At 27.6% G+C, this 24,442-nt stretch overlaps 2 protein-coding genes across 2 annotated transcripts in view; one reads left to right on the top strand and one right to left on the bottom strand.

Moving 5' to 3' along the window:
• The first annotated feature begins 3,812 nt into the window (after positions 1 to 3,812).
• LOC132920044 (rho guanine nucleotide exchange factor 17) overlaps positions 3,813 to 24,442 on the top strand; it is a 70,966-nt gene continuing 50,336 nt past the window's right edge. The window contains exons 1-3 of the mRNA XM_060982085.1: positions 3,813 to 4,389; positions 16,899 to 17,803; positions 22,634 to 24,437. Coding sequence (XP_060838068.1) covers positions 17,676 to 17,803; positions 22,634 to 24,437 — 1,932 coding nt within the window. The 5' untranslated portion in view covers positions 3,813 to 4,389; positions 16,899 to 17,675. The remainder of the gene's footprint in view (positions 4,390 to 16,898; positions 17,804 to 22,633; positions 24,438 to 24,442) is intronic.
• Positions 5,577 to 8,385, bottom strand: LOC132925038 (ciliogenesis-associated TTC17-interacting protein-like). The gene is made up of 6 exons (XM_060989472.1): positions 8,277 to 8,385; positions 7,857 to 8,097; positions 7,630 to 7,771; positions 6,433 to 6,555; positions 5,787 to 6,086; positions 5,577 to 5,729 (listed from the first exon to the last, which is right to left on the bottom strand). Exons 1-6 carry the CDS (start codon positions 8,383 to 8,385, stop codon positions 5,577 to 5,579), a joined length of 1,068 nt encoding a protein of 355 aa, XP_060845455.1.

Genomic DNA, 24,442 nt, shown 5'->3' with positions numbered 1-24,442 from the left:
TGTGTCAACTTATTTAGGTTTGTTAAATTTATAGTTTTTATGATAATGTGTATTTTGTCTGAAGACGCTTTTGTAACTGACAAAATATTTCGATTTTTAATATTGACTATTGAGCGTGGTATCTTGGTATTTATAATAAATAAATGATGATGACCGTACATTTTCTCAAATCCATAATTTTTTAAGCTAATACATTTTTAGATTTAGAGTGGAGCCATTTACAATGATGTGTTTTTTTGTGTTGGTCATCACTTTTTGGAAAAGTAAATAAACGCTGATTTACAACTTTGGGAATGATATTTTCTGGTAGAAAATGTCATCTAGTTGGTACTTGAAAGTATAAAATTGTCCAGTATTTTTTAAAATACTAAAAAGCAGAAAAATAAGTATAAATGGAAATCTTTAATCAAAACCAGTTTTTGGACAAAGTTTATTATTTTTATTTTATTAGAATATTAAAGAACAAATAACTGTTAAAAATTTAAAACCTCGAAGTTATCAACAACTAACAAGTGTCTATGTTATCATTTTAAATTTTTGTAATAAACTAATAACATAAAAATAAGAGATGTAGGGTACTGGGTAGGTATAAAATATCTTTAATATAAGTTAATTTTATAATAAAACTAAAATAGAATAAGTAAAAGGTCACAAGCCTTTATAGGATAATGTCTCCAAGTCTTCGGTGACCCTTCACCCTTCCCTACACTTAGAAGTGCTGGAGAACAAAACCACTTACTATATATTAATAAGTATCAATTCTTACGCAATTACCTTCCTCCTGATTGTCGAAGGACTCTCGAGGTCGTGTACTCAAGATCAAGAATCTAATAAAGTACACCGTATGTATTATGTAGAATATACGTCTAAATTATAATATAGTAATAATTATAACCGCACGCACCTTACCTGGGTCGCCGATATATATATATATATATATATAATATATATAATTTAGTGACGTGGTGAAGTGATTTAATAAATTAAATGGGCACGTTAATCTAAATAAAAAAAAACAACACTGACTTACCTATTTCGAAAAACAGGCCTAGTTGTCGCTCGTCGGATGCGGTGTCAAGAGATGTTATTAAAAGGACTGGTGCGCATGCACTGGTGAGAGAGTCGATTTGTCAAGTCGGCCAGAGTCGTAGGCAGCCCCATCAAAGGCCTCCGCGTTTCCAAAGATCTAGCTTTATACTTGGTTGTAGAGACTCTCGCTGGACACTGGGCCATCCCTTGTCTCTATCGGCACACGAGAAAAGTCACACGTCTTGCGTTTTATTGTCACAGACACAGAGACATATATGGAGTTTCTGTGTGACTTCGTAATGTAAATCATCCCTTTCATTTATAATAAAAGATTTTTATTGAAATTAACCGTTTTTATTATCCGTGTGCGGTAAATAAATTTTATTTAATGTACCTAAATTATTTTTCGATCAAATCTCATGAAAATATAAAACATGGTTCCTCAATAGTTATTATTTATAAGAATAAAAACAAAAATTGAGCATAAATTAAAAAAAAAATTTTAGAGGCATTTGAAGTTAGAATTTTAACAAATTCATACCTACGATTTGAAAATTTAATAAAAGGTTCTTTATACATTTTGCAACTTATATTAAAATAGAATTTCTATTGCAAAGACAAATTAATTGTTTATGAGCTTTTGAAGTTCATATTTTTACAACAATGTAAATTCATCCATAAAATATCTATTTTTCTTCAAGCAATTTTTGTTGGTTTGTTGTTCAAAAAAGAATAACCGGGTATATTTTAAATGCTCACAAAATGTTTATATCATAATTTTTCAAATATGGTATGATTTTTTAAATTGTTTAAGTATAGACATTTTATATTTTTAATTATTTTTAGTTTTATTTCTATATAGGTACTTAGGTTTGTAGAAACATTTTTGCTCGTTCGTAAATATTTGAAAATGTACTATAAGCCTTTTTGGAAATGTCATATGCTATGTATTTATTCATATAATAAATAGTTCTTATGCCTTAAAAGTTAAAATAAATTAATATAAACTTAAAACAGGTATAAATAAAATTGTTAATATTGCTATAAATTCTTATCTTTATTCTTTTATGTAAGAACCTACTAAAATTATAATCATATTATTTTCTGAAAAAATGTTCCCCCTTTACTTCATTTCAGATTTATAAATCTGCGCCTGCTTGTCTCTTGATAGATAGATGTTTTCAACACCGTCAATAAGTTTGAAGATATAAGGGACTAGGCCACTAGGGAGCAATAACTTCTTAATTATAATATATGGTGTCGTTTTTTGTTTTGTTTACTTTTCTATTGGGATTTAATTATATATAATATATATAATACTTTTTTTTATTATAATTTGATACGTACTATCATTGGATTATAAACACTATTAGTATTTTTAATTAATGGTACTATGTTTAGTGACATACTGTATATATACAATACAGAAAATAAATTAACACACATGAACAATATGTTGTAGGTACCTACTTATAAAATTAATTTTATACCCATCTTGTTTATAATATTATACTATCTATTTATTTAGGTAATATTTATTAATCAGTACAAATTTTGCGTGGTCTATCGAGATTTTCTAGATATTGAAAATGATTCGTTTCGTCTCGACTTGCGGGAATAAAAGCATTTTGTACGAAATGTTGCATTATCTTCACCGTTTGGGTAATATAAATTTAAATTAGAATAATTTAGGTACTCAAATTATCTTCTCGTTAACTAAGAGATGATGGATTGATGGATATGATTAATATTGTTGATTATTATTTATTATTATATTATGTACAACACAAATAAAGAATGCTCAATATAAATACATATATATATTATCTGTATGAGTATATTAGTATATGTATATAAATTAAATCTGCTCAAAACCAAGGCACGGAGAAGTTTGCTGAATTTTTTAAAAGCATTCCTACAATTTCTACCTACTCAAATTTTTCAGATAATGTTGATTGTAGCTGCAGGACATATTTGTCAAAAGACTTAAATTAAAATAAAACTATTATCTAAATAAGTATAATATACCTACAGTTATATTTTGTGGTATAAAATAGGTATAATAGTTGACTAACTCTGTATAGTTGAAAGTAAAGTGTTGTCGGAGACGTGTGGGAAAACGTTTGTCAAGACCAAAAGATTTATAAGCAACTCAAAACCACATATTGTTTCACGTCTTTAAACAAAAACAACTCGATAATTAATAATATTGTATACACGATGTAATTTAAAACATTCAGTGATCACGATTTATGGCCAACATTTATTATAATAATTTAAATTTGTGAAATCCGTTTTCGGGTTACTCGAGTAACACGACGTCTTACGACTAAAAAGTCGCGTCTGCTCCAAACAGTATCTACCACTGTACAGCTATATATACGGTATCTATCTAATGTTAAGACAGCTACAGGTCACTCTCCTTTAGAAGATTTTATTATAATATTTTGTCTGCCTATATCGACTGCGCGCGGTGCGGTATGAACCTGACCCACCTCTGCGGGCACAGCACTCGCACCCACGATGTTACGTCGGAACATTCGAAACACGTGTACGTACAACAACATTGCAGTCCGGTACGACATTAACGACGTACAATGGTAGTGTTGTTATAAGAGTACGTTTGAGAACGTCTGAAAGAAAAAAAAAAAACGGGTCCTTAGTGGCGTCGACGGTGGCGGTGGTGGTATACGGAGCGGTGACGACGTCGTCGTCGTCGTATCATAACCGGTGGAGGCAACAACACGACGACGTCTTTGGCCCCGGACAGCGTGTGGCGTTAGTGCGTGCGCGCGTACGCAACACAACATCGGGAGTTTGTGTTTTCCTCTCTCCGCCGTATACGCGGACGTCTGCAACTCTCTCGCTCGCTCTTTTGCGGACACACGCGTACACGTACACGGCGCGACAGTCGCGTCTTAGACGAGTGCGCCGGTTCGCGCGTGTCCCCGTGTATACACCGCCGTACCGTATAATAATAATATAATATACCGAATCTTTCGAAAAATTGATAAAACTCTGCCCGTTCGCGAGTCCATCGCTGTTATTATTATTATAATTTTACGTCTACCGAATATTGTCACGTCCCACCGGTTTTCCGCCCGACCCGGATCGCATCGTACGGTGTTATCGTAATTATTATTACATTATCGCGTTGTTCGGTGTTGTGACGATAACAATAATATATGCGCGAGTATTTTAATCATAATCATATTATAATATCGTCGTACAGCATCGCAGGTACATTCGTACCGGACTTCCGATTTTTTGCCGATCTGGTCGGTTCAACTGGGACCGACGACGCGGTGTAGGCGCAACGGCCAAGACACTACATATTATTTTCATATTATTATAGCACAGGTTTGTTTATTAATTTATTTTTCGTATTGGTCGGTTTTTATTATCTCGCGTCTAAGCGTCTGCGCGCTTACCGTTTCCATCGCGACGACACGCGTGATAATAAATTAATAACAATATTATGTGGTAAGTGCGTCGTATACGATATTTCGTATTTACTGGTTCTTTAAAGTTTTTTCGCCAATATTATAGTTTATTATACGTAAAAGGTAATTCACTTTTTTTTTGCGAGAATAGCACAACAAATCCTACAAATCCGTTTACAATGGATATTTGCATATTAATATGTACCTGCTCCCTGGGCTTCCAAACAATCGATTTGAAAGCATCGAGGAATCTAAAAGCATAGATAATGCCGTATTGACGAACCTACATTTTCAAATTTAGTTGGGAATTTATATCTGTTTAGGGTCACAATATTCTATGTAAATATTATGTAAACGTATTGTGTCTACTCTATATATATACAAACCTTGTAGTTGTAATATTGATACAATGTATTATGTGGCTTTTTTAGCAGATTCCCGTCGTATCTACCTGTTATTATTACCATGATATATGGAAATATGTTAATTGTCGGCTCATTCCTATTATGTGGTATTGTTAAATTAAGTAACTTAACATATTTTTTGGAATTTGTAGTAGTTTAGTAATTAGAAATAGACAGTTTTTTTAGTTGCTTTAGGTGTTCAATTGATATTATTTATAAAATTTCCCGAAATTTATATTATTTTTTATTCCTCATTTTCTATTGTAAATATGCTAGAATAACATTTCAGGTCAATTAATATCAAGTATCAGTATCTATTTTTAAACAATGAATTATCAATGTAAAACTTTTTAAGAAATTTGTCTAGTTTTACGACCAGTGTTTGAAAAGTTATTAAGTAACTTCCTAGGTACTGAAAAAAGTCAGCGATAATGTGAGCCATAGTTTTCTCAATTTTAAGAGTTTTTACGATGTGGGATATTATTATACATTTAACATTTTAAACTGAAAAAGGAATAATTGATTAACGAATGTTCAATGTCTTGATGTTAAATTATGTATGTACAATTAATTAATTTAGTTAATTTTAGGTTTGTAATATTATTATTATACATGAGTAATAATGACCAATATGGTTACACGATTTAAATTGTATACTCATAATTTTATACAAAAAAATTAATTCAGTATTAAAAATTCTTTAGAACTGTTTAAATTGTTTAAAGTAATCGACTGAAAACTGTAACACATTATCTGGTTTGGCTAATAATAAAGCTTTTATGTAATCAATGATCATGTCTTTCACATCTCCGTGGTTTTTTATATAAGTGTTGTACTTTATATTCATTTCAGACTAAAATTATAATCAATAAATTAAATAAAATCATATTTTTGAAAATTAGTTACTTACAACTTTATCTAGATACATAGATTTGAAACGAATATCTTGTTCCCAGTTATTTTTTAGGTGCAACATAGTGTCATTATGAACAAAACCATCTTTTGTGATTCGCATCGACTTATTGATCACTAGTTTCTTGTCAATCTTTTTACCCCATGAATGTTGCAATATATAACCCAAACGAGTTAAGATAGTCGTCATGTGTACAATTGAAGTTTTAAAAGATTTTTTTATTTGTATAACCCTCTTTATAATTACCACTGGTATTGACACTTTATTAATTTTGTAATTGTCTTTTATTGAACATTCCTATAAAAAGTATGAATTATTGAATTATAATTAATATTTATTTATACTCTATAATTCACTGTAGCCGAATTGGTCACTGTTTTAAAAGGGTATATTATTGAAGTAAGTTAAATTGGTTCCCGTCTAAACTTGTGAATTTCGCTAACTGATCGAGTTGATTCCCACTTTGATGACCGTAAGATAGCTAAATACACATGTTTTACTTTTAAATTTTACAGGCTTTAGAGGTTCGTGAACCAATTAGATAACATCAGTTTAGAAGATTATATAAATATTGTACAAATGTACAGATATATATACGTACATATATGTACATATATTATGTATTTATGTGTATTATACATACGTATATTGTTTTACACAATGTTCCATTGATAGTTACAGCTGTTTTATTCTTAATAGTACCCTCAAATCCTGTTATTGCAAGATATCGGAGGAAAGCATAGTTCATTCCTTCGGTTAACAAATTCTGTAATTAAATTTTTTTGTGTATCAAGTTAAAATTTTTTTTTTTGTATGTACGGGTTTCTTACGTTAAACTATATTGTCTATTTAATATACCTATCTTATTATTGTGTTTTTTTTTATCCCGGGAGTTATTATTGCTATAATATTTAATATAAATTACTCGAATCCTGTTTTAATATTAAATACTATATACGCAAGGAAAAAATGAAATTAAGCTAATTTGTAGTGGTTACCTATACTACTTATATTTGTAAATTTTAATTGTTCATAATTGATAGATTAACCGCTGGGTTAGGTTATAATTGCTTATTTTAGGAACAATTTTTATGTCAAAATATATTTAAAATTGATTATACTATTTATACGTTTAAAAAAAGAAAATTCATATTGTTATATTCAAGTATTTTTTTAAAAGAATATATTTATATAAATATGTAGTACCAACATTATATTATTATTATTATTACATTATTACATTATCAATTAAATTTGCATGTATAAAACATATATACTGCAAAAGTATTCAAACTTTGGATTGAGACTAATGGTGGATGTAAGGGACTTCAACCTCACGACACTTTGAATAAATATCCTTCCCCAGAGGCTAGAATAAATTAGTATTTACGTTATCATAATATATAACACTACTGTTGAACAGAATTATTGTTGTTAAACATTTCCGTATCTTGTCTTACAAAAATAAAACTTAACAAAATAAATGCTAATATTAAAAAAATACGTTATATTGTTATACCAAAAGGGAAAGCATATTTCATATTACCATAGCGAATTTGTGAAGTGTACAATACAAATATTATTTAAGTGTTTAAATTAATTAAAATTCTTTAACAACGATATATCATAGGTGTAGGAAATGTAGGAAATTAGTTTGATCTAATGTATACATCATATAATATTAATATAAAATTATAAACTATATTTCGATCTTTAAACTAAGAACATTTTATTTTAAAACATAAAGATACATTATATAAGTTAAATGTTAAATGTTTAAATAATAATTATCTAAAGTTAAAGTCAGTTATTAATTATTTCATATTAATTGTAACCTTACTTTATTTTTCGTTAAATTTATTTTTTTGGTTTGATCAATTAATTCACCATTATTTAAATCCGTGTAAATTTGTACCCGTCCATCATTGTTTTTATTCGAAATTAAAACTGTTTTACGTGTCATTTCAGATTCCTTAGAGTACCTATGGCCGTTAAATATTTACATAAATTATTTGAAATTATAATTGATATAGTTCATAACTAGGTTCAAAAATAATCATACAATACCATTGTGACCATTTTTCTTCGTAAGAAAGAAAATTTGCCGTGGTGGTAGTTATTACACTCAATCCAATTTCTCTACCATGTTCGGAAATATTAGTAGAATTTAAATGTATCATTAAAGTTGCAGGATTAATATTTGAATTATTCTTCCGTATTTTACCAACAAATTCGCCTACTTCTTCGTCTTTTTCATTCAATATAGTTAATGTTTCATTAAAACATAGTTTTGATATATTCTCTTCGTCTAAAACAAAATAGTGTTTAATTGGTTACTATTATTTTTTATTAATTTATATCAATGATTGTATATGTTGTTTTTTTTAAAATTTAGGTCATTATATTATTCTTGAAAAATAATAAATTAATTTTATCTAGTATTAAAAATTAAACTTCATAAAATTATAAAGGTAGATAGGTACCTACCGATTAATGAATAATTTTCCTCTGTATTTGAATTTTTTAAATTCAAAATTTGTTCATCATTTTTTGCATAGTTTACCAAATCGTTTGCATAAATTGTATAAATATTCATGTTTAGAAGGACGTTTTAATAATTTTTTCAAGTATAATATAATTTTTCAAAATCATTAAACAATAATAGGTAATAATATACAATTTAAAAATAACAATAAAAATAAAGTATTTGAAAGTTATTTAAAAAATTAAATAAATCTTGTTGATTTTTAAAATGGTCTCTATGTTTTATTTTAGATATGTAACAAATTTTTTTTGATATTAAAATATATTCAAAATTAAATTAAGGTAATTAATGTATCTTACGTTATTTCCAATCAATTGCTATAACACATTTTACACATTGATATTGATTAACAAAACACATTTTGAAAAATTTAACATACTTTATTTCATTGGTTAATTTACTTTGGTTTTGTTGATAAAATAAGTTGGATTCTTTGGATAACTTAGACGTTAAGCTTAAGAAAATTCTAATTTAAATAATACATGATTGATAACTTTAATTACGGATTGTTGTTTAGAATGTCTGTTTCCATACAGAAATAACCCAATTTATATTTATTTATTTTTTTGAGTTTAAAAATAATATCTAGTGAGACGACTAATGAACATTATTTAATTATTTTTATTGTTTGTTAAGTGCGATTTGCTGTTAAATGTGTCCATTCGTTTTATTGGCAATTTTTCAAGAGACAAAACATTCAACAAACAAGTTGTCTGTATTTGATCATATTATTTCATTAAAGTATAACAGTCGTGACTAAATATATACTAAAATATTATTAACCGGTGTTCTCTTTAATAAATAACATTTAGCGTATTTATTATTTTTGCAATACTGGCAGGTATTTTATTAACCCTCCTATGCATTTCACTATTATACAGACCGTATACAGTTTCACCTAATAAATTTATTTTTATTATTTTTTTTTTTTGGTATTAGGCTAATAAGCTTCAGCTTCATTAATTATTAGTTGTATTACATTAAAGTTGCTTATAATTATCTATTTAGTTAATATATTTTTTTATTATTAGATACACTAAGTTGTTTTTAAATAATAAAGTACATAAAATCTCGTGATTAATGTCCGTATGATAATTTAGTATACCTTTATAATTATATTATTTTAAAACCTCTGTCATCGTTGTACTTTGTATATACTTATATAGTAGGTACCTATACTCAAAAATGTCATGTAATATGAAACCCATAAGGAAACTGTACGAAACTCTGCTTTCTACTAATGTGATTTTAAATACTAAATACTAGTTGGCATATCGCATTGTAATCAACAGTATTGAATTTCAAAAAAAAAAAAAAAAAAAAAAAAACGATGAAAGTGATTTAAACGTCAAAACATAGATGAGAAACTATTTGAAATGTTAACAGTTACACCATATATGTAGGTTAGGTTAGGTTATATGTATAACATATATATATATATACAATATAAATATATATATAAATGGTGAAAAATTGTTTAGCATAAATGACATTTTGGTTATAAAGCTCAGTGATAGCATAGTAACATGTCATGTATTTAAAAATATGTTATTGTATATTTACATTTGCTAATTGTTATAATCTACTAGTAGTTTTACATAATATTAATTAACGTTTAAGAAAATATATTTTAGAGAATATTACTTAATTTAAGTTTTAATTGATGTATTGATTCTAAGCTCTGAATAGATCTTTATGACACTGATTGGAATACGTTTGGGGTGAGGGAGGAGGCGTACGTCACGACTATACGTTTTCTAATTTCTAAAGTCGGGTTCACTTATATGCCGTGTATCATAATAAGCTATTTATCGTATTTTGATTGGCTGTTGTAATCATGGTTTTATTAACTTACTATATGATTTACTCGGTAACTTCCAAGTTAGGCCATACTCAACTATTATACCACGTTTATATATGCAGCAATTAATGCGCATTGAGTTAGTCCGAGAATTGGGTGCATAAAAACGCTTTTTTAATTCGTATTTAATTGATGAGCATTTATTACTTAATTCGGTTCGTCAAATCGAGTTAACTCTTACTCTGGGATTAAGAAATGCATGTAAACGCTTTAATGCGAATTAATATTTTAGCGGGAATTTTAAAATGTCAAATTATAAAATAATATAATTATTTTGGTCATGGAATCTAATGTATAAAGCATGGACTAAAAACCATTCGTTTCAACTTTTAATTTTATTCAACATCTAATCTTGATATTTTAGATGCATATAAACCCGCTCCCTTATGCGCATTAACTGCTGCATATAAACATTGTATTAGATACGACACCACAAACGAGGTAGCTGTGAACCGCGGTTTAATTCATTAATGGTGGAAATTACCGTGGTTACTAGTGCGCGAGTAAATGTGTACGAACTTATACCACTGTCTATATTATTAACGTTATTCGTGAGCAGGTAATTGCGATATTTTTGTTGGTTAGTGGTAAACCGGGGGTGGTTTCTAACCTTTTTTCCTCATTCGACGTTACGCTTCATTTTCAATGATTCCATTAAGACTGACGAATGAAAAAATATTATATTGTATATGTGGTTTTCGTTTACAAAAAATCATGTTAACAATTATTTTTATTCGAGAAATATTTCCTTTTTACCAATATGTTCTCGATCAACTCGTTTTTATAAATCATCACCGTTGGAAAGTGTTGTGTAGTGCTATGACATTTCCGCGAAATGACTAACTAGTTTATAAAATTCTATACCTACATATATATACGAAGTTTGGTTATTTAAAACGGGGATTCCAGTAAAATGTATAGTTAATTTTTATAATTTTACAATTACATTATGATCCCATTTTACATACTCCTCATCAACTATCAAAATATCACTGGGTATTTCATTTTTTTAAGCCTGCATTATTTCAAATGATATTGAATGTCAAGTTAATTTAATTTAATTAGCCGCTTTTATTTTCACTTCTTATACGAACTTAATATGGAATATCTTCAACGCAGCTTTCACTTTTGAAAATATAGATAAAAGTTATAAAGTGTTAAATCTGGTGAATATAGTTGCAACTATTGACCAATATTTTTGATGGTACACACATCGTGAAAAGATTACAGACCTCGGTAAGTTTTACCCTCAATCCTATCCCCATTCACATAATTTATAATAATATAATGTTTTCAAATAAATATTTATGAACTACCTATATTTTAATATAAAAAATTATATTAGTAAAACAAATACAGCTTAATAAAATATAATTTTTACAATTTTTTTTCATAATAGTTCTTGAGAGCAATATTTACATACAATTTATTGGTTTTTAAAATTCTTTGTAATATCCCTCTCTTCTCTAATATTTATAAATTGGTGAATCATCGTACATACAGTATACTAGTTAGTAGCCAATATTTATACAGTTGGAAACATATCATACTACCAATTCTAACGGTACCTATAAATGTATTGCTGTAAATGCAACATACAAATTATTGGTTATATTTATTAGAAAACAATATAAAAAAAAAAAAATCCTTTGATTTTTGAAGTGCACAATTCTCTTAATATGACCCTAGATGCACTCAGAGACGGATCCAGGGGTAACCCAGGAGCTCAGCCCCCCTAAACAAATTATTTCTGCAATTTTTTTTATAATTCTTCAGATTTCGATATATTACGTCTTTTCACATTGTCGCTGTGTATATTATTAATTAATCAATAGTTTATTCGCAGTTAATGAGTTGTGTCCCGACGAAATTTCTCGTACACGAGTTGTGTCCCAATGATAAAAGTAGGGTACATGAGTTGTGTCCCAGTGATAAAAGAGGAATACACGAATTGAGTCCCAACTGTTTTATAAGGTTTTACACAAATTAAGTCACAAGAATAAAATATGTTGTTACGTTAATTGAAATATAAAAGATTTTATAAATTTAAATCGAGAAATGGTATCATTTAAATTTTTGCCAAATATGTAATTTTATTAATATTATTAATGTAGTTATTTTTATTTTATATTTATATTTATTAGACGAAACAACGTTGATTTTTTTTAGATTAGTTACAATTTTTACTATGATAATATGACTTTTATACGAACTTTTTCATTTTTCGTGTAAAGTATTATAACATATAATATACTTTTAATTTTTAATAAACAAATTCACGATTTGAATTTATAAAAATTGTTGGACACAATTGGTGTAACCCGAAAAAAACCGAGGGACACAAATTCGTGTAACCCCCAAAAAAAGTGCAGGACACAATTCAGTATTTGGGACACAACTCGTTTGTAGCCAGATTATTTATTACAATGATTACCAATACTATTATGGTAACATTTTTAAATTAAGAATAAAGTATATTATATTGTAATTATATTTGTATTGTAACAATTGTTGGCCTCTCAGATCTTTGCTCTGGATCCGTGTCTGGATGCACCAAGCGGAGAGCATCGAGTACCAAAAATGTCTTAATTCGAGAGTATTATAAGCAATTGCATTTTTTTTTCAAAATCTACGCATTGTCATTTCTATTAATTTTGAAAAATTATTCAGACAACTTTTTTTTAATGTTTACTATAATAGTAAATCGTTCATAACTTGTTGATAATTTTGAAAATTGTTTCAATATTTTTGTCAGTTTTCTTTGTACATATGACAGGACTATATGTATATTTCGGATTTTTTTTATGCCACTTGAAAACTCGGGTACATTTGATATAGTGTCCTTTCTTATACATATATTTCAGTGAATATTTAAAACATTTAAAAAAAATATATATATTTTTTAAATTTAACGTAGAATCATTTACAATATTAATTTTTTATTGGACATTATTCCGGTATGGTTGTGCTATAGTGTCCAATTCAACTATTGAGTAGGTAAACAAAAAATACATCGTTTAATGTATAAGACTTTAAAGTTTAAATATAGTCAATATAAATACAATATGAACCTAATTAACCTAATAGCACCTATTCCATATAATCTACTTATATTTGCGAGTTTTAAAAACTTTCAGACAACATCACCGTTTTTCTGAGGATATGCTGAGGGTGGGGCACTGGAGCGTAACATCAGACGGATATCACTTAATTTGCCGTTTGTAAAATTTAAATAAAACCTTGATAAAATAATCACATGATTGCTAAATCTTCAAAATCTGTAAAAACATATTTAAAAATATGATTTCTTGACTAAGTATATACTTGAAAATTTCATAAAAATATAATTTTAATAAATTCTTAACGGAGTACTGACCATGCTTAAAAAATTTACTCTGCACATAAACGTATAATAAGCATATGCCTTTATAATTTTTTGTGACAAATTGCTATCTCATTGAATAGTAACTTTTTTTTTGTCCAATTTTTGTCACTTGATATCGTGTAATAATAATAATTTTGACATTTTTTTATATTCAAGTATACAATTTTAAATATTTTAAAACTTAATCAAATATAGTAGTATAGTTACCTACTATTCATATTTGTGAATTATAATTATTTATAATTGATAGATATACTATGCTTTGTGAATTTTTGAAACATTTACTTTCAAGTCCCCGGGTTTGGACTCAAAATGTTTTATTTGAATATTTTGTAAAATTCATCTTTTCCGTTGTATAGGATATGCATTTTAATGTACTTTTTATTTAGTTAGTAAGCAAATTAATACGTTAAATCAAAAAAGTTATTTTGGAAAATTATTTGAATTATTATTTGATGTTCAGATTCAATATATAGAGTGTACAGAAATACCTGAAAAAATAACTTTCATTATATCACATACAGATACAACATAAGTACCTATAACCTATAGGTAATCTTAAATTATTTATTATTTATACAATTTTCATAATTTTTTTCGTACGTTTAACTTGTTTTAATTTGTCTTTGTCATGTTTTTCTGTTACACTATAATATATTATATTATACTAACCATTATTTTTACGAATTACAGACAGATAAATTTAATTTGTTGATTTTTTTACTATATTTAAAGCTCGGTTTTACTTTGTTAATGCAAAGTTTTCAGTTTTAATGTATTGTTTCTTGTTATCACTTCTAACGTGGTTATGATGTGTCCATTTTATAATAAAAAAAAAATAGTTTTGACAATATTTTGGAACCTATAGCGTCTTTACTCCATCCAGAATCTAAAATAATGGTTTTAACTTTTAAATAATGCTCATGGGTGTATATATATTTTTGTAGTAGGTAGTTAATAATAAATAATATTTACGTATAGAATAATAATTAATGGAATTTCATAACAAAAGACTACAGATTCTTCTAGTGATTCAAATTACAAATTGCATTTCATGATTGTATTATGTAAGTATTGTTCTTGTAGTAAAATATTACGACTTTCTGTTTTAATCTCGATAAAATAATTTCAAAATTGAATTTACTTTATTTAATATATATTGAATTGAATAAAAAGAAAAAGAAAATCATCCCTTTATACATTTATAATTTTAGACATATAATTTTTATTTTTTTATCCGGTCAATAGGTAATTGAAGTAAAAACGTTGTTTAAAAATGTTTTTCCTATCACCTGAATATTACTATTAATACCATAAATTGACAAATTGGTGTTACAATTTTGAAAAAATACGATTTATATTTATATAAATGAATATATTTGTATATTTTATAGTTATATTGTAGGTAAGGTAATAAACATGATATTATACAGAATTTAGATTTTGGATATAAATGCTATACAACAGTGGCAAAGCCTCTTCCCACTAATTTTTTTTTTTTTTAATTAGTTTTTTAGATTAACAATCAAACACAAGGAAATTTAGGAAATGATTACTATTTAGGGGTTAATATAATTACTTTTACGTATCTATAACATATAGTTCTATGAAAACCATAGTTCTTGTTACTATAATCAAAGTTTAAGTGGGAGTTATTACCTCCGTCCTCTACCAATTCCTTCCACATTTAGATGCTGTGTATTATAATAATTGTATTGAATAATTTAAGGATAATAAGAAACAATAGTATCTTTTTTAATAGAAATGTGTGTACCTAATATAGTTACAGTACTAATAATAATAAATTGAATGTAATATTAGAATAATATTTTGATCGTATACCTGCTCTATGTATTTATGAATTAAGATAGATTAAAAAATTATAATTTAAATTATTTCATATTTTAATTAGTTTATGTTTATGTAAATATCCAAAATATTATATTATTATATCATTCTCGTATCATAAATTTAAAAATTATTAATTAAACTTTACAACTAAAAAAATAAATGTAATGTATTAAATCACAATAACTATATTATACGTCTATACGCATAAAAGCTAAAAAAAAAAATGTAAAAAAACACGGCCATGTTTCATATTAATAATCAACATATTTGTTATAATTGCTTATTATTTTAACAAAAATAGTTATTTTAAAGCTGTTATCTGAGATGAAACTAATTTTGCTAATGTTTTATATAATGTAGTTAATAATATTCATTTTTAGACATTAATTTTTTTTGACTATTTGTTCTTGTCTACATAAACTTTAATATTTATTAAAAAACCGAAGGTGTTCATTTAAAAGTATTTTTTAAAAATTGAATATAGTTAATTTTTCTATTTATCTGTCATTTTTGAATCAATATTTTATGACATACATTTTAGGTATATATTTAAATCATCTACGATCCATATACTTTTAAATTTTAATACTGTATACAATTATCAAAATTGATTGTTTATTATTATTTTTATATATAAAAAAGATTCTTGGATTATATATTTATTTAATTTAATGTTGAATTTACATAATATAACTTAATTCTAGTTTAATATATTATATATATATATACCTTCAGATTCTTCCAAATTGTGTAGCTATCTATTAAAGATAATCTTGTAGCTATTAAAACTTAATATATTATGTAAATTTATGTGTGTACGTGTTTTTATTATACGTATTCCAAATTGTGTGTGACAAAAATGGCGAGGATTCCGTAAGAACCAACATAGTCCCCACCATTTTTGTCACACGAAATTTGGAAGACTGTACAACAATGTACATACGTACAGTGTACACATCATATAATATATATTATTAAGTTCTGATAACTGCAAGATTATGTATTGTAAGTGGTCAGAAATGTCTACGAAAAAAAATATTATGAGACATACCTTTTTATTGTATTATGATTTATTATTTTTAATTTTTATGTACACCAAAAAATATTTTTTTTAAATATTGTTTGTTTATCGTAGACAAAATATATTATTTTAAAAAGAACTTAGTAGGTATGCTATTGTAAGTCATAATAGGTGTTACATTACTATATACATTTGACAATGTCATTATTATATAAAAACCAATCAATTATTTTAATTTAGTATTGAAAATATTTTATGAATAATCCTCTGTAGGTATTAATCGGTGTATATTGTTGGGACAGTTCTCAAAACTACAATTCAAAACTCCCTCTCCTTTTCTTCTTCTTCCACCTTTTTTGCATAGCCTCAGCAGAAAAGTACCTACGCTCTAAATTGTACACAGTTTCGTTTTTTTAATTTCTTATATCTTTATTTTTTTGTTCCAGAGGAATTTGCCCTTCGTGAGGAATGCACCGCTCTTCGATGCAGCCGGTGGCGGAGGCGGCGTCGGTCGGTCCAGCGGCGGTGGCCGCGGGGTCCGATGCGTTTTGAAAACCACGTTCTAAATATAAAATCACCAACGGACAGCAAAGTCGTTTCGACGGCGGCGACGGTTGTGGTGGGACGCGAGCGAACGAGTGGCATATTAGCCGCAGCCGTTGTGTATACGGAGTGTAAATTAAATCGCGTCGCGGAGACATCGAGTCGTCGGTGGTACGGCGGACACGGAACGTGCGCACGAGGGGAAAACCTGCGTCAAATGTGTATCGTATAAATGAATTATAAAATGTAAATCGCATAAAAAAATTCACGAGTTTTAAATGTGATCCACCGTTCTCGGGGCTTGTCGACAGTACGATTTTCCATCCCCTCCCCGGGCTCCCAACTTTCCCGCCACATCCGTGTCCGTCCGCCGACGACGGTCCAACCGACACCGTATTCGCGATTACGACAATAATTCACATTTCTTATAATATTATATTATTGATTAACGTGCCAAGTACCTGTACTGTATTACAAAAGCTCCCTATATATATATATATATATAACTCGTCGTTGTTACAATAAGCATGTCGTAATACTTATTTGGTTTTTTTTCTCGTTTTTACACTACATTTAATAATTATAATAAATTATCATCATCATCATAATTATAATTACCTAATCGGTACGCGACAACTGCCGGAGTGACATTCGGACGCCGCCGCGTCGCCCAAACCGTCATGACGCATAACAGTAAGACTTCGTTGCTCAACAACGCCGACTACGGCGGCGGGGGCGGCGGAACTGCCGCTGCTTACGGTGCACCTCACGCCGCCGCCGTCGTTGCCCGACCTACCACATGGATCAGGTGAGTGTCCGTCGTCAGATAGTACATCATAAGAATAATCTCACGTAACAAGAGAATTCATTCGTTAGTCTGATTAAGATATCACGGCACGTGGTGATCGATAACGTATGCATAGAGATCATATATAGAGGTTTTATATAACCATTTCGATCCTTTTTGAATTATTGATGATAATATAGGCTTGGAGTTATTTTCCGCCGAAAAACTTCATATTACACGCGCGACGTACACTTTCACTTATAGTTGTATTTTTTTACTATTAGGGTATAGTTATTTCACATTTTTTGTTAACTGTTCACATTAATTCGTTCAACTTAAAATTAACTGTATTAATTGTATACATAATTTCGAGTCGACTCGATTATTAATGATCGAATATCGACTAAATAAACAAATAATAACATGCATTTAAGCAAACTAAAAAAAAAATGTTTCAATAACAGATGTATATGTGATTACTGATTATAATTTATAGTAATCATAAACTATGTAATTACTGTTATTACATTATTTACATTTGATTAAATCAAATTGAATATTTAATTGGTACATATAAGGTTTTATATCAATCAATTGCAAAACTATATTTTTTTTTATTAAATAAAAAACAATTGATTTTTATTAGTCATACCTACCAGCTATTTTAAATATATAATCATTATTTAAATGTTTCTACTTACAGTGTGTCACATCGTGTTTCTTTCTGTCAGTGATTTATTTTTGTATTTAATAATTTTTTTTGAAGATTGTTTCGAAAGTTATATTTTATATTATATTTTAAGGTATTTCTTAGTTTACCTTAAATTAAAATGTGTATCAAAATGTAAGGTAACCAAATTATATAGGTACATTTTTCAAAAGTTGAATTTCTAATTTGTATTAAATATTAAAATTTATAAAATATAAGTTTTCAAATTTACTAAAGTGGTGATGAAGAGGAGTATATTATACTATATAACATGCAGGTACCAGGTATCTAATATAGGTGCACTGCAAGTAGACTCCCTGTATATAAAATATATTGATTATATTAAGTGTCGGTATGCATAATTTTGTTTTTTATCACTGACAAACTAATTCTTCTACGATTAATATATTTTTTTATCAGCTGAACTAGAAATAAAACAGGATATTTAATTTAAAAAAATGTAGTACTTAATGCATTGTTTAACAATCTTGTTATTTTAGATTGTGAGTGCAGGACTGAAACAGTTTCTTAGTGAATTAAATTATTTACAGTTAAAACTTATGATTTAATTGTTCTACCCATCAATCATGTGTATATTTTCTATTCATGTATAATTCAGTAAAGTATATTATTTTGTTTTTGAAAAACTAAATTTATTTTATCATTCTTAACTTTTCATATAATGTGCAACAACTTGTCAAACTTGTAAAATTCGTCAAAAACCGGTGAGGAATTATTCAAACTCATTTATTTCTCAATGAGGATAAATTGGTATTAATATGTCAAGATTAAACTCTCAACCTCAGTTTACTATTAAACCCAGGCCGAAGCCCTGAATATTCTTTTTTTTCTTACTTCGACTAATCCTCGTTTAATGTATAATACATGTAGTAAATTATTAAACCCCCGTGGATTTATATTTTATACCTTATATTATTTTGACACAAGTTTAGAATAAAAAATACCCGAAAGATTCTTTTTTGTACGTATATTTTTACATTAGACAATATTAAGTATAAATCATGATATTAACATAAAATGTAAAATGTTCACCAATAGCTCTTTAGAAGAAAAAAAAATGTTTAGCTTTTATCATACAATTATTATTATTGTTAAGTTTTAATTAAATTTACTTATTTAGTTAAATATTGGCAAGTATATTAACTTTAATGCTAACTTAATTATTTATATTAATATAAAACATCGTTGTTAGTTATTTTTTAATTTAATCTTATGACAATATAATTATTATTATTTTTAGTTTATTATAAAAATTTAATAATTTAATAATTTATTTAAATATATTCAATTTTTAATCAAATAAATATTTTTGTTAAAACTATTCATTAATATCATATTTAATAGCACCTAATGACATTTATTGTCAACAATAGTTGGTACGACAGAAATAATATATTGAAAAATTAAGAAATACTTCTACTAAGAAAATTATTTGGTATGCCACATTCAAATATTATAAATTTATAATTGTTCCAGTTATATATTATTTCGAGTAGTTGCAGTTTAACGAGTAATTTAATATTAGTTTTCACGCTTTTATAAGTTTGTATATACATTTTTTTTTATCTATATTTTGATTTGAAAATTTCATTTGTAATTAATCTAAAAACCGTATAAAAATATTGAAAAACATCAATAAGTTATAATTTCTTAAATGCTATAATGTTATTTTTCATTATTGCTTTTGTTTTTTTTTTTTTTTAAATACATCACTATCTTGTGTTGAGAAGTAACACCTAAAAGTGACAAAAAATAGGTTTATTTAATATATTTGTGTATACGCATTAATTTTATTTTTTTGTAACAAGAAATCCAAAAAAAAACATTTTCTTCACGTTGGGTTGATTGTTTGGATTTGTTTATTGCAAAATGAATTCGTAATAAAATAAATAGTTATTAAGTTAAAGATTTATTAAAAAGGCTTTTCAAGTTTGCGGACCGGTATGACACGCTTATAACAATGTATGTATAAATATTTAACTGAATATTAATTAAAAAACATTTTAATTGGAGTAAATAGAGAATTATTAATAAAATCGATAGGTTGTAATATCATACGTAATTATATACCTAGATAGAGAAATTATTATTTTTTTCACAATTTTTTCGAATACATGTTACAACTGACAATATTTTGTATTACAATTTACTTAATATATTATTTGTTTATTAATATTTATTATTTTATTATTAATTATTTATTAGCATTATATGTCCGGTTAATTTGTTTATCATTGTATCGTAACATTCATAACAAATAGTTATTCTATTTAAGTTTGTTATACAATTTAAGAGTTTTAAGACATATTGGTATACAGTATACCGTATACTGAATGCGTACTGAATCTCCTAATGTATCATTTTTACAAATTCATACTCCTTTGAATAGTATGATTAATATATTTATGAATAAACTGATAATAGTTGCAACAGTTTATAGATATAGATAATATTAATAAATATCTATCTACAAAATATATTATGTGTAATATCATATTATTAAAAGATACAGTATACTTATCCTACTGAAAAGGTTTTTTCACAAAATATTTTCTATTGATATCAGGTTACATATATATTAAATTAACATGTAGTTATGCTAATTTAACAAGTATATACATTATAAGAATTTTGCTTTTGAATCATTTTACAAAACTAATATGTCATCAGTTCCCATACGCGTGTGGTGATGACAATGTTAATCATTTTGCTTGACATTTTGTATTTAAGTAAAATCCATGACACCATTAATTTTCAGAACTATTTGACATAACCATTCAAAAATTATATAATAAGTTTGTTTTGTTTGCTCGTTAAGATATTTTTTATGGTTTTTATTTTTTGGAAGTATAGTATTATTAATATGTTCTTTGGGTAAATGGGTAAATATTATTTTCATTTATAATTAATTGTGTCGTTAAATACTTTTTGACTTATTTATAATGTATGTTATTTACGATTGATTATTAAAATTAATTCTGAATTTTATATTCTAGTAGACAATTATAAGTTATAATATATTATTTTAAACACGCTTTTATAGTTTAATTTATAACAGGTAAACAAGTTTGTCATGATGTAATGATTGGAATTAGCTTTATAAGCTAAGATTTCAATTTAAAAGGCAATTTCTTAGTTGGTTTTATTCAAATATAGTACTTAAAAATGTTCGTGACTAGTGTTAATATTGTTACTTAATATGTTTTTACTATTATATATGCGTGTACCTATATAATAGTGAGAATTATAGAAATATTAATTTTTATCATTATTATTCCATACATACATATTAGAGGAAGTTTTATGCATCGGTTGGTTTTAAAACAAATTTATTAGTTTTTGTCAGAAATTCAATAATATGGATTTATTTTATTACTAAAATATAAAATTTATATTTGATTAGTTATATATTTTATACATATAAAAATGCCTAATATGTAATACACTTATCATAGTATACTCAATATTGTGACTTATTTGATTTGTTTATCAGCGAATGAATCCTTGAACATTTTAAATGGTTGTAAATTAAAGAACAAATACATTAAGTTTAGAAATATATAAATTATTGAAATATTTAAATGGATTATAATTGAATGAAAAATATTAAATGTTAACTGAAAGCATTTAAGTTTTAGTCTCATCAGTGCATTTATTTTTATTCAATAAATTAAAATATTTATGTAGTTTTAAAAAATTATATTTGTTTGTTATTCTTATTTTAAAAGTTTAGTATGGTTTTTTAAATTAAAGAAAAGTTATTCACTTTTTCATTATCAAAATTGATTTCTATTTTTGTATAATTATATGAAACAACACTCACATTAGTATATAATATTAAATATAAATTTAATACAAATTAATATAATTATTATTTTGTGTATTATAAATATAACATTAGATCTTTATCATTAAAAATTACTATACATTTATTTTAAAAACAAACATAATTTAAAAAAATTACATCAAAGAAATTGTGTAAAGCATATCTATTTTTATAACAACAGAAAATCTATTAAACATTTTACTATTTTAGATTTTAATTTTAATGAGTTTATTGCTTTTTATATAATATTAAAATATATCAATGAAAGCGTATTAATATATCGATTATTTTTCAGGCAACCTCAATATTTTAGTATTGGTTCCGTTCGGGTTCGTTTTGGTCCAATTTCTTCCAAAAATGATGTCACCGTGGCTCCATCTAATGGCGACTACCAACTAGACACTGATGCTAAGGAATCGTCGTGCTGCTGCGGAGTAACATCCCGAATCCCTCTTCCGACCGGCTCTAATAATAGACACACTACTGGCGCTACTTGTCTGCCCCGAATACAGGCGCCAGTATACCGTAGCTCATTGGATTGGTCTAACCGCGTTCAAAAATCGTCGTCCGGTTGTTTCGGGAAGTTAACTGTCGATCGTGTTCCGTTAGTCGCTAAGATTTGTGACGATTCAAAAAATCTACCTTTTCAAGAACAAGAAGCTACTAATCTGGACCGGTTCCAAAGGTTTCGTTTCGGTGGTCGCAACGGTAGAGGTGGCGCCCAAAATAAAAAATCCAAACAAAACGTGACACCAAGAACTACTGACAAATCTGACCGGCTGAGAAAGCTGACGGATAAGTTGAAGCAGCCACCGGCTTGCGAGACACCAGCGTCAGATTCCAAGGATGAAAATCTGATGGGTAGTACAGCCACATCGACAGCAAATTTAAGTGGTGAGGAATCGTTAGATAAGTTCGAAGATGGGATACGAAAACCTGAATCTAGAACTATAGTCGGTTCCTATTACCAACGGTCTATTCCGTTTAGAAGTGCATCATTTTCTCAAGTGTATTATTCACCATCAGATGGTAAATATATAAGGTCTGATGGACGGAAAAAGAGCACACCAAATCCCGTCACCCTTTCTCGTAAAGCCCATTCATCGGAACCTGTGAGAGCTTATTCTCAAGACCACGATGATATAGACATACCTACGCCCCCTAGACGAAAAAATAAATTGTTCAAGTCTTCAGATCATTTGGGTCAGTCAGACGTCGCGATAATTGAAGAGTCGTTAGAAATATCAGTTAAAGAATCTCCTGACCAAGTTACTGAAGAAACATTTTTATCGGAGTGGAAATCTGAAACTGACGGCACTGTTCAAAACACCGAAGATAGTACTACTAGCACACCTGTTGATTCACCAAAAGAAGAACCACAAAGTCCAGAATTTCCACAAATGCCTCAATGGTCGTCCCTCACAGAACTGCCCCTACTACGACCTAAATTATCTGCTCAGAGTTCTGAAGAAAAAGACGAAGACAAAATATGTTCATCGCCAAAGGTAAATTACCGCCAATATTTGTTGTCAAAAGCAGATTCGTTTTCTGAAGGTGAAAGTGACCAAGGTAACCACAGTCAAACGTTATCACCGACAAGAGAGTGTACATCATCTCCGTGCAATGACAACTCTGATTCCGAAAAAAATTCCGGTCCACCAGTGCCTTATTCAAAAAGACCGCTCCGTGGTCCCTACTTGGAAATGATTGTGAATGAAAAAAAAAAACCAGAAGTGAATGGTAAGAAGCAAGACGCTTTGAAGTTCCTAGATGAATATCCTAAGCAAATCCGATCAACGGACGATTGTCAGTTGAAAAGAAGCTACACTTCACCCGACCAACCATCGGACCGGTTAAGACTTAGAACCTCACCTAAAAGAAAAACTAGTGCAAATATACCATTGTCAGTTACGGCCGGAAAGAAACTCGGCATTAATGAAACAGTGGTTTGTCACCAAAGAACAACATCTAGTCCAAGTCAACTGGAAGGATGTTCAAGAGTGAAAAAAACGCCTGAACCCAGTCCTCAGCTATTAGCACAATTATTGAAAGGAAGCTCGGAACAAGTGTATGGAGGACCTTTGACAAACCCATTAAAGGTAAA

This window comes from Rhopalosiphum padi, chromosome 1 (genome assembly GCF_020882245.1).
Source record: "Rhopalosiphum padi isolate XX-2018 chromosome 1, ASM2088224v1, whole genome shotgun sequence".
In the NCBI taxonomy this organism is placed as follows: domain Eukaryota; kingdom Metazoa; phylum Arthropoda; class Insecta; order Hemiptera; family Aphididae; genus Rhopalosiphum; species Rhopalosiphum padi.
The sequence above is the reverse complement of the archived record's forward strand: the minus strand, read 5'-3'. Positions and strand labels throughout refer to the sequence as shown.